Genomic DNA, 12,542 nt, shown 5'->3' with positions numbered 1-12,542 from the left:
CCCACAAGCTAAGCAAAAGTGCACAAACTAAACATAAGTAGTCAAAATAGAATAAAATGACAAAGCACCCACAAATTACCCCAAACCGCTTATAACACCGCAAGTGTTTTATACATCTGCACATTGTTCAAGCTACTTGCTTCATAGTGAGCACTATGCAAAAGCTCATTTACTCATACAAAAACACATGAGCTACCTTAATAAACTACTTATATATACGTACAACCAAGCTAAATTTAAACTAACTAACAAGTCAGAGGGCATACGTAGATACGTACATCCATCACATCTAAAATTTTAGTGCCCCGGTTGTAGATAACTAAGACTGCGATTGTCTTCTTTCGCGTTTTATTGAATCCAGTTAGAGAATCGAATCAATTTGGACGTCAATGGAAAAACGGGTTGGCGATAATAGGTCTTTGCGTAGTATAATTTTGTAATAAACTATAGCAGGCTATTATAAACTGAAACAGTTCATTTATAAAATTACCTGCAAATAAGTCTATTTTACAAATAAATGGTTATAGCTTCGGAACTCGACTTTGCTAATCTCACACTTGGCGTTTCAATGATTGCAATTTCAAATCAGCTGAACCGAAAACTATAACACATTTTCAGCATGGGAGACCAAAATTCCAGACGAGGAGCGTTACATTCGCACACGAAAAGATTAAATCGAATAAAAGCTGATCGTTCAAAATCTGTATCATTACGAGGTAACCGTGTTGATAAAGATATACGTTCGCTAACAGCAAGATATGCTAATGTAAGTGCAAGCTTAAATTTGTGGCTTTTTTAAACATTAACCATGATGATAAGCCTCATTGGGTTATCACAGGAATTATACCTGGACCTTTTTACTCTGATAGTCGTAGCTTAGTCTGCAATCTACGATTTTTTAGAAAACAATATATAATTAAGCTTCATCACATCAGGAAGCAGAAACAAATTGGGTTCCATTCTAGGCAAGAGAGTGTCACTGGTGCGTGCTAATCTTGAAAGATAACTTGTTAATTTAATCTTCAACTTGATCAAAAAAATACAAACTTTTTATTTTGGATGCTAAAATGCACTGTATTTAATTATGCTCATCATGATTTACACAGCTTACTGATGTTTGACATTCAGAAAACAAAGTAGATAATACATGCATGTATCCTATATATTATGATGTATGAACATATTTTTGTATCAGTTGAATTATAGGCTGTATATACCACAGGTGTTCTTTAGCGGGGATATTGCCGAAGCCGAGACCGGGCCGTAGTCTACTGAAGTTAAACCTTCAGTAGCATTGCGCACACAGTGAAATATAATGTCTGTTTTGTGGAACCGGTTTTATCTAGTGCCTTCTAAATATTTCAATTTACGACCTCTCTCTCTCTTCAAGTGTTAACTTCATACTAGTGCACAAGCAGAACGATGTTCTAAATATATGTTATGATGTGTATATATCCTTTTCTACACAGCTCATGAAATTCAATGTTCACATTTGTTTATGTAAAATCATTTTCAATCATTGACAAACAAAGTTTTACAGTTTTGCTACAGCTGTAAAAAAAATGCAAAATTGGTGATAAGTTGAAGCTTATCATAGATCTACAATCATGAACTTTGCTTAAAAACATAAAGCATCTCTAACAATTTATTGACAAAGTTTAATTGATTCACTTGTAAGAAGAGATCTTTAGTTTGCTATTGGAGGAGATCAATTTTTGTCTTCGACGAAAATGCTCTGAAGATGTATTGTTTAAATAATTTTGAACACATTCACATTGTTACCATAACTGTTAAATGTTTTATCGATGTATTTGATATATATATATATATATATATATATATATATATATATATGCCTTCAATCAAGTACTAGTACTACAGTACATGGGCCGCTAGTACTACAGTACATGGTAGTTGTCTCATTCTTGTAGATAAAGACTGAGGCTGTCAATAAATTTTCGGACTTTCCACTGAGTAATCAAACACAACAAGGTATGGTTCTAATGTATGTACTCCATGGATTTATTCATTATACAGAAATCCAGGATGGGTCTGAAACTTAGCTAAATTTGCTTTCATCAAAAGTCGCACTTGCTTAGAAATTATAATCTTGTTTGTATTAAAGTTAATCTATACATTATAGCTAGTACAAACTGCTGAAAGTTATGGTGCAGCATTCAGAACTGTAAATTAACTATAGATATTCCCAATGCACTGTCACTGAAGTGCATTGCAATATTCTATTCCATTGAATAGTTTGGTAAAAATGTATTTTTTGTTACAAAGATGTTTAAATTACATAGTATTTCAACTAATTCTTACTTCCATGCAAAATAATTATAGCAAAAAGCACTTGACCGGTATTTAAATGATTTGTTTTATTTATGAGTCAGGTGAAAAGCCATTGTCCATTCTAATTGTAATTATACATACAATAAAGGTTTAAAATATAAATTATACATGTGCAACCTTTTAAATTTGAGTAATTTTTTCAGCTATTTAAGTTCATTAAATTCGGATAATTTGTTGGCAACATTGTGGTGCTAAGTAGTTTTGTCTTTGATCAAGTGCTATCAAACTATTTCTCTATCAGTATATAACTGCTCAAAAATTGATTTAACGATGGTTGTTTATTCATCACACCAGCATTAGACGAATTTCTTTTTACCATCTGATCATTCATCAGAATGATACTCAATAGAGTTTTATTGGCATTTTTGGATATGTAACCACTTGGTTCTTCAAGTAGTAACAAGGTAGAAAATTTACAGAAAATGCTTTATTATGCTGCAACCTTGCAATATTTGTAGTATACTTTAACTTTTGGCCATAAGATCAAATTTTTTCACTTTGACAAAAAATTGTTTACATTAATTAGTTTCAAGGTAGCAATCAGTGACTTGTGAAAGCATTTTAATAGTGTGGAAAATGTTCACCCAATTATTATGTTATTTTGATTCAAATTTAATCATAACAACATGATATTATCCTAATAATAGTTTCTAAACTGGGAAGGCTCAGAATCACACACACCTTGTTGTTTCCCGACTACCAGAGACTTGTATCAGCTTTTTACAGCATATTTGTCTTTGCACTATTCTATGTAGCTATACTCCGACTTTTTAATCTTACTTACCATACTTTTCGGACTATAAACCGCATATAAGCCCTATATAAGCCGCCTCTGCTATATTTTCCAAGAAATGATAATAAAACAATACATAAGCCGCACCTTTGTATAGGTCGCGAAACTCAGGTGCTTTGTAACGCGGCAGCAAACTTGCTGTTTAAAACGGAGCAGTGCCCAACGACACTGTTTCATATTAACCAACACTTTTTAACCTAGTGCCTAACGGAACAGTGCCGTTAGGCATTGTTTCGTATTTTCTTTCACTGCTAGAGGCGCACTAACTGGAGATTCTGGTTAATGCGCCCTAGCGTTGAAAGAAAAAGCCACAGAATAGCCGCACCTTTACATAAGCCGCATGGCTCAAATCGTCAGAAAAAAGTAGCGGCTAATAGTCCAAAAAGTACAGTAGTAAAAATGCTGTAATAACAATAGTACGGCAATGCTTTTTAGTGAATTCCTCCTATACATTACTACTCCTGACTAATACTGTCAGCAGCTCTGCTTCAACCTTTAACCACTGCTTTAATACAATTCTAAGATATAATTTTTGTACAATAATAGGAATAGAGTGATGTTAACTTTCACCTCGAATTTAAGCTGCCTCTTATTCTCATAGAAACATTTATAAACGATAATTTTTAGAATAATAATGTTATATTAACCCTTTTGCAGGCATAGCAACATTATCATCGTTTCGCGATACTGACGTCAATGGGCAGAGCAACTATTATGTCGCCACACGAACGTTTTTATAAATTGATTTCTGGTTAGCTTATTGCCTTTTTTTGTTTAATTTTTTACTAATACAGTGAAACATGGATAACTCGCCCTCGGATATAGCAAACACATGGTTAACTCGAATGGATTTGCTTGGTCCGTTCCCACGCAATGATAAATGGCTCTATATAACTCGAACTCAACACTGTTAATTCAAACTGTTTTTTGGCCAACGGCTACCGAAACGGTTGCTATCGCTTTAGAAAATCACTTTATTCCAAGCCATAGAGGTAAACCTCAACTTTTCGTAATTCATAAGCGTCGTTATTACCACCATCGGCAAAATATTTTTGTCAACGACTTTTCTAAAGGTTTGGTGAAATTTGATTTATACCAAACATCCTCGTAGCGATCGCCCTTCGGAAGCGAGGTAAAGTGAGGTAATCTTTGCATAAACTTCAAGAAAAATCGGCAAAATTGATCGTGGGTAAAACGCTCAAAAGAAAAAGATGTCTTTTCTTTTGAGCATTTCAACAACGATCAAGTTTTGCCAATGTCAATCTAAAAAAACGTCCTGGCGATAACATCACCTCAAACAACGAACCAATCTCAAGTGATAGAAAAATCTCTATACCTTTTGATAAAAACGTTTTAAACTTTACATTAGAAGCATTTAATTTGAAACAAGCCATTTGTGCTTTTGCTTTATATTATAGTTTGTATATGTACTGATGTCTTTTCTTTTGAGCATTTCAACAACGATCAAGTTTTGCCAATGTCAATCTAAAAACCGTCCTGGCAATAACATCACCACAAACAACGAACCAAGTGATAGAAAAATCTCCATACCTTTTGATAAAAACGTTTTAAACTTTACATCAGAAGCATTTAATCTGAAACAAGCCATTTGTGCTTTTGATTTATATTATAGATTGTATATGTACATGTATCTACTAATAAATAAGTAAATACATGGCCTTGTGACAGTGCTCTGATAACTTGAACGCTCTGATAATTCGAACACTTTTGCTCGGTCCCTTGAAGTTTGAGTTATCCGAGTTTCACTGTAGTTAACTACAATATATCGGTCTCTGTTGACAACCAAAAAATTGGCCATTTTGAGAAAAAAATGAAAATTCCAAAATAAAAACGTATTTGAATAAAATGGAGAATTTTGTTTGTATCTTGTTTATGCTTCTGTTACTGCTTTCTGAATATTTTCCCAGAGGGCAACAACTTTCTTTTACTGTTGTGTCCTCCAGAGGCTATAGGCAAAGCTATAGAGGAACAATAATCAGCATATGATGTCAAGACTGCGGTGTAGGCCTCTGCAAGGGCAAATGCTTCCAAATTTACTATAGCTAGAGAAACACTTATATAAGAATTTGACTTATGTTTATTTGTATATACCTGTATCATAAACACATAATACACGTTTACAATATTATAACTAAAAGTGTATCAAAGATTTTTTTTAATCAATTTGTGAAAATTAATTTGCCCAGATTGTCTCAATAGCCCAAAAAACTTGCCTGCGAAAGGGTTAAAGGTTAATTTACTTAACTGTTGTGAGTTATATTTTCATTTAGTTTGTGGTCTCAGGATAATACTAAGTGCAATTTACAAAAGACCATTCAAGACGGGTCAGAACTATTAGTTTATATCAAAGGCTTAGGTCATCTTGATCATAAGCAATTGATTAGTATAGTTTATAAAGTTATAGTTGTGAAACTTTCGTTTCTGATATACTCTCATTCCAGTTTACAGAGCACATTTGTTTGCATGAAATATGGTTCAATCAAATCGAAAGTCACTATCTCTATTGCTATACTAGTATACGTTGCCAGTCAATCCGGATCGCTTTGTCATAACTGAACTAAACAATAAATATATTTACTGTTTAGTTCATTTATATTTTGTAACTTTACATTCATAGTATTGTTGTCGCAGCCTTTACCCTTTTGGTTAGCCTACAGGTTTTCATTACATCTGGACCAATTGCTGATTAATTTTTTTTTGTAGAGACTATGTAACAGCGAGTCTATGAAGTTATGACCCTGGCATAGCTTAAATTTTGTTTAAAGGAGTTGTTATCATAAGATATTAACCATATTAACTATAGCTTGTTTTAAAGTTCTTATATGAATGCTATTTCTTACCTTCGGCCATATTGGTGTACATATGCTGTGGAATTGCATTGTGTATGTCAAGATAATTCCCAAGTTGTTAAGATATAATTTTCAATTAAATGTAGATTTTTATGCTATTTTTTACTGATAGGGTGGCATTCGTATAGTCAGTCATTTAATCTTGTTATTCGTTCAACAGCATTAGATGATGCCAATTTCACCACACCAACAGACATTCAAAAACAGACCATTGGTTTGGCTCTCCAAGGGCACGATGTCCTTGGTGCTGCGAAGACAGGCTCTGGAAAGACACTGGCCTTTCTTATTCCTGTGAGTGTAGCTATCCTTTGGCTATTGGTGGCTTTAGTTGTACTTGTGCCTGTAAGAGTGGTTGGAGGCTTGGTCATGGACAACTTGTAGTTCTTACCTAAGTATATATTATGGTTATTACAAGAAATAATGTCACCAAGTCACTCAAATATGCATTCACTTTTATAAATGCATCTATTGATGCTCTGCACCTATCGTATCACCGAAAAGTCAGCCTCTTCAGCTAGATTTTTAAAATGCAAGCTTTACCTCAATTATACTAATATTAGCCTTATGAAAGTTAGTTAACCCCCTTGATATCTTGCAGTGGAAGTCAATATATGAAGGTTAATTGGCAAAACCCTTTAAAACTATCATTAGCAGCTTTTGGTCATATATATATAAAATATATTTTTTGGCCAAGACTATCTGCAAAGTATATGGTCAAGTTAATACTATGTACTTGTATGAATGTAAGGTCGTCCCTGTATGTATTGGTAATTCTCATTTGTGACATGAAGTAAGGCGATTTCCATGTATGATCTAAAAAAAGGTAACTTTCATTTTTTTCTGGTTGATTCTCATTTATGCTATTAACTCTTTCACTACCGCATTAAAATCTTACCGAATGAATATTCTGCCCGAATTAATAAAACGGATTTTTCGAAAAGCCGATATACCGCTAGTATTTAAGCAATATCTTGAGAATAAAAACAGATATCGTTTTACTGTAAAATGCATCTTTTTCAAACAAAATTTTCTACAAGATAAGTACAAAGTGAATTCCACTCTCATACAATATCCAACGTTTTATTTGCGCTAAACGAACGCGGTGTGTTTTTCCTTGCCATGACAATAACGATCTGGTTTGACCAGATCGTTATATATCGTTTTATCGTACAGCCGATATATCGTTTTACGGTTGGTATTTTTATCACCGCGAATTGTTGAAAATATTTAGCCAAAATTTTTTTTATTGATAGCAAGTGATTGGTAACAAATTTGCTTCATTGGAGACAAAATTTGATTGGTCTAGCTATTGTATAAGCTTCGTAATTAAAAGAAAAGTGAAACCATATTGAAAAGCCGATATATCGGCTGTACTTGAATTACCACGAAAGCCGATATATCGGCTTACGGTAGCGAAAGAGTTTAGTTCCTATTTATAATATGAATGTATGGTGATTCCCTGTTTGAGATGTAGGTAGATAAAATCCCTTTTTGTTATGAAGGTGAGGTGATTCATATTTGTCCTATGAAGTGATGTATATTAGTACCTGCTAGTTTATGTGTTATTTAGAAGTTTATTCAGTTATTGCCTTTTTGTTTTAGGTACTGGAACTGCTATACAGGAATAAAATAGGGTTCATCGATGGAATGACAGCACTTATTGTCTCTCCCACAAGAGAGCTCGCTTTTCAAACATATGCAGTGCTCAAAAAGGTGGGAGTAAAGCATGACTTTTCTGCAGGACTGATAATTGGTGGAAAGGTATGAAGAACCATTTTTTCTTCCCTCCTATAATCGTCCCTGTTTCTCACTTGCATCTGTCGTATTATGTATGTTATTAATATATAACATGCTAGCTGAATGACCGGCGGTTATCCAGGTAATAAAAAATACTTTGCACTGAAAATTTATTTTTATTGTATGTATAACAACAGTTACCATTCCAGTTTTCAAACTTCATGAAACATGTTTTGTGCAGGTCAAATAAATTAAGGGAACAAATAAAACAACCGTACCACTGTTTAAATGTAAGTTTGAAATAATTAGCAAGTAATGGCTAAATAAAGTCTGTTTTGCTAAGATTACAATAAAAAATTATTTGGTATACAATTATATGATTTTGATTTGTTTAAGTATTTCAACAAAAATATCGTATAAAGTGGTATAGAAACCCAAAGTAATTATCTAATGCAAACATCCCCAGATAAAAATCATCAAAATTGTATTTACGTGCGTACATAATTATTAAAAATTAGTAACAGAACAATATGTTAACTTTGGTAACTATAGTTACCTACAGTAGCTCTAGTGCATTTATTGATTATGATCTGCAAGAAAATGTAACATTGCAATGGACTACTTATGGACTACTTAGGACAATTACATACTACAATGGACATTATGTATCTGTAGAAAGTTACTAGTTAATTAAGATTAGGCTCTCATAGTCTTGTATTCGTTCAAACAGTTAAATACATAGAGAACAGGAAACAGTGTTTATTTAAAGTAAGAAGTTTGCACAGATAAAAAACAGTATTATAGGGAGTTGCCCCTCCATTGGTTAACATGAGGAAACAACTTCAAACTGTGCATGATATGATTTCCATAAGAACTACATAAACAATAGTATCATGGGTCCAGTGCTTACCTTTGAGACAGACATACAATGTGAATGTTTAATTTAATTTGACTGGATTTAGCTTACTAAACACATACTTAAAGCTAAAATTTAGTATGTATTTTACTAAACTTCAACTTTGTTATAGGCTAAAATTTTATCGCTTATCTGTTTCTGAATTCGTGGGAGGGATTTCGGCGTATCAGTATATTGGTTATTTCTTCGTAATCAGTTCATCGACTGCCAAATTTTAATTCCTTTAAAGCTTTTGGTCGATATCGTATGGCAGAAAAAAATCGTCTGCGTATGGGGAGGACGGCAAGAACGCCGTGTCCCATATACAAAGGCGAAAAAATCTTATAACAGGGGCATCGTGACCTGAAGGCGCTGTAGTAATAATTGAGCGTGTGCATTCGCGGAAAGAGTATACACTACAGTATATGGTAAGAACGATGGGAATAGTAAGACTATGTTTAGGCTTGTTGTTGGGTGCGCGTGTTTACAAACTTGCAGTTGCAGTCTTTGCGAGTTCAAATCCTGTACGAAGCGCATTTTTTATTCCTAGATTTCAATTGCTATAGCTGGACAGAGAAATGACGAAAAACTTTGAGATTTCTATATGCAGACTAGGTGTTTGGGTGTATTACAATGCTTCTTTGTTCAAGTTTGTTTGTAACGCCCTCATTCAGCCTGTGGACTAACAATCGCCTCAGGTCCTTGTTTTGAAAATATTTTCCTGGAGTTTGCAATTGTACCCTAAAGCAGATGTGGATGTAGTCAGAGAAGAACTTGTGTAACATAACTCTTTACATAAAAATAATTGCTGCACTGAAGACATAAGGGTTCATGAACCAAGAGATTGCTATAGATATGTTGCACTGTAGATGATTAATACCAACTTTAGCGATCCATCTTTATTATAATATGTACATTTGACCATTCCCATAGTAGTCAGTTTGTGTTTCAACTTGCAATTTGAAATTACTTTGATCATCTTGTTGCCAGATGGAGGCTCCCACCTTTGGCTGCACTGTCACTAAAATTTCAGTTTTATTTATTTTGGACGCATTGGTTTGCTCTATTGACATTCTGGCAAATTGATGTTTTGAATTTATTAAAAATTATGTTGCAGTTTTGTAACAAATTTTTAAATCTTATGAGTTTTCGGTCAAATAGCGCATCAATGATTTTCGTGAAAGTGACATTTTAATATTGCAGTTGATTTATAAAAATGGCTTCAGCATCAATTAGCTACCTAAATCCAATTGAAATTCGTTATAACTATTTATCAGCGGTCTAAAAGCAACTGCATTGCGATTCCAGTCATTATTTACAGTTGTGATTTCTGGTGTTAACACAGCTGGAGTGTTAAAATGTGTTAACTTATAATAATGTTTTGATAAAAAAGAGCTAACCTCATTTAACACGCTAGTTATGCATATCGCATATATGTGTATGTTTATAGAGCACATTACAAGGTCTAGAAGCATGACATCTGGGTCCTTGTAATTGGCTTTATTATAAAAGATTTTTGCAATAAGGTCATTTTTATTCAAAATTATCATCGCATAATGAAGCTCTTTTAGGTCACGAGCGCACTGATTAAAAGTTGTACTTGAAACAACACCCGTGTTTCTACAGCTTTGGTTCAAAGGTCTATAATAGTTTTAAAAAACTTGCTGATACTAATGTTATTTTTGCCTGCAAGAACGTAAAGGCACCGGCAGAATAATAAGCTGTTAATCAGGAAAACCAGGTGTCTGTAGACTAATGCCAGCTAGACCAACCATATGCTTAGTGCTATAACATTATTTTTGGCACGTGTTTTCTTGTTGAAGGACCTGAAAGAGGAAAGAGAACGAATAAGCAATACCCACGTAGTGGTCGCAACTCCTGGTAGGCTGCAACAGCACATGGAGCAAACTTGGGGATTCAATGCTGATGGTCTTCAAATACTCGGTACACTTGCTCTCAGCCTCTAGGCTTTCTCTAAACTCTTTGTTTGTTAAACAATCGTAGTTAGAGCTTATTAATTTAGGAGTTTGTTGACAGTTTCCTTAACTGAGTGAAACTGACTAGCAGGTAGCCTGAAACATGTGAAAAGTTGTAATTGTCTACTCTAAATTCCTCCATTTATCTTCTAAATATTGTCACCTATATATAGAATGTGATGGATTGGGTATGCAGAGGAATGCTAATAAACAAGAGTCATCTACTCTTTAGTATACCTCTCTAGAGGTTTATCACACCTGTTTAGTCATTACATAAATCTAGTTTATATAAAAGCTTGCAGTGCAAAACTTCAAGCAGGCCAAAGTTGTATCAATAAATACTTTTATAGACATAATATGGTTGTGCAGGCTATAAATAACATCCATGTATCTTATTTGAGCTGACATCAACAGTGCAACCTTTAGTTCACAGGATTGTAGAATAGTCCTGATTGATTTGTGATGTCGGTTGGAAGTCTAATTTAATATGAATGTGTAAGGTAGTCTCATCTATTGACAGTGTTGGACGAGTGTGACAGAATACTAGATATGGGATTTGCTGATACTATGAATGCTATATTGGAGTACCTGCCACCTGATAGACAGACTCTCATGTTCTCTGCTACTCAGACCAAGTAGGTCTCTTAACAATAGTAAGAGAATAAGGCACAAGTCTTTACTCCAGGAAGTAGGATGGCCATAGGTAACTTTGGGGCAAAAGGTTTCTTCGTTCCATTAAAGTTCTTTCACATGGCGTTATAGCTCGTTCACATGGCATTATAATTTATTCACATGGCGTTATAGGTCTTTCACATGGCGTTATTGCTCTTTCACATGGCATTATAATTCTTTCACATAACCCAAACAAATGTTTTTTGTCATTAGGTCTCAGATTTGTTATGGTCGCCAGTCATGCATGCCACTTCCTGTGTTACTCTCCTCAACTGTTACTTGACTCAACTGAACTCTTGTTGAGTATTTTATGTAATCCGTAGCTCCAATGGTATACTCTTTGTTTCTTTGCAGCATCGACTTTGCTGTTAACCCTTTGACCAGGTATAAGCCCCCCAAAAACAACCGAGACTCGTGTAATTTATTTTCGAAAATTCAATAAAATCGATATTTTATGAACATGCATAGCTCAAATCTTAAATTTGGTTCAATGAACAAAATTTTTTGTACATATACATTTATTCACATATCTACTACTCAAAAAAATTACAACCATGTGCAATTGTCCCTGTATGAAATGCTTGGAAGCATTTTTTTCGGTAGAGTCAAACGCTATAACGTAGCCGTGCGAGCCACCATAACGATCGTTTTCTCTGCATATTCCAAGTATATTAAAAGTCCAAAAAAGTTTACATCACTTCTATCATTTGAATTAATTTTATTCTGATCAGACAAAAAATCACTAACGATCGCAGGATAAAATAATCTTTTATTTTACCGTTTTGAAAGTCGAGCCGATGTTGACTGGTTTTTCCAACTTTTAATCTTTTCCAAGGAATCGCGATTTGTTTAGCTTTTAGCACAAAGCAACGCCTCTCAGATAATCGTTTCATATTGTAAATCATCGACTGATATCTTGTTGATGATATTTAAAACTTACTAGTGTTCATATCCTTTGTTTAACGTTACTAGACGGCAGCTTTATAAACGTCTACCGGAATAGACATAAATGTCATTTCCCCACGCAACCGGTAAACGACATTCTGGTCGTTTCCCCTGTCAAAGGGTTAAGAAAAAAGTTCAAACAGCTGTTTAAGCTGACATTGCAGGTGTGCCCATTAAAATTGCCCTTAACTCAATGTGAAGTTCTCATCATCATGAAGACTAAACCAAATAAAAATGATAAAAAAGGAGAAAAGTTGTTGATACAAACCAATATCACTGGTAATATACAGTCGTCATTAAAT

The 12,542-nt window shown here is 34.0% G+C and overlaps 1 protein-coding gene across 1 annotated transcript in view; it reads left to right on the top strand.

Moving 5' to 3' along the window:
• The first annotated feature begins 619 nt into the window (after positions 1–619).
• LOC137407170 (probable ATP-dependent RNA helicase DDX10) overlaps positions 620–12,542 on the top strand; it is a 29,486-nt gene continuing 17,563 nt past the window's right edge. Inside the window, exons 1-6 of the mRNA XM_068093771.1 lie at positions 620–766; positions 1,932–1,992; positions 6,176–6,306; positions 7,618–7,776; positions 10,471–10,591; positions 11,144–11,258. Coding sequence (XP_067949872.1) covers positions 620–766; positions 1,932–1,992; positions 6,176–6,306; positions 7,618–7,776; positions 10,471–10,591; positions 11,144–11,258 — 734 coding nt within the window. The remainder of the gene's footprint in view (positions 767–1,931; positions 1,993–6,175; positions 6,307–7,617; positions 7,777–10,470; positions 10,592–11,143; positions 11,259–12,542) is intronic.

The sequence above is a fragment of the Watersipora subatra genome, chromosome 10, assembly GCF_963576615.1.
Source record: "Watersipora subatra chromosome 10, tzWatSuba1.1, whole genome shotgun sequence".
Classification (NCBI taxonomy): domain Eukaryota; kingdom Metazoa; phylum Bryozoa; class Gymnolaemata; order Cheilostomatida; family Watersiporidae; genus Watersipora; species Watersipora subatra.
Note: the sequence above shows the minus strand (reverse complement) of the source record. Positions and strands in the feature narration are given on the sequence as shown.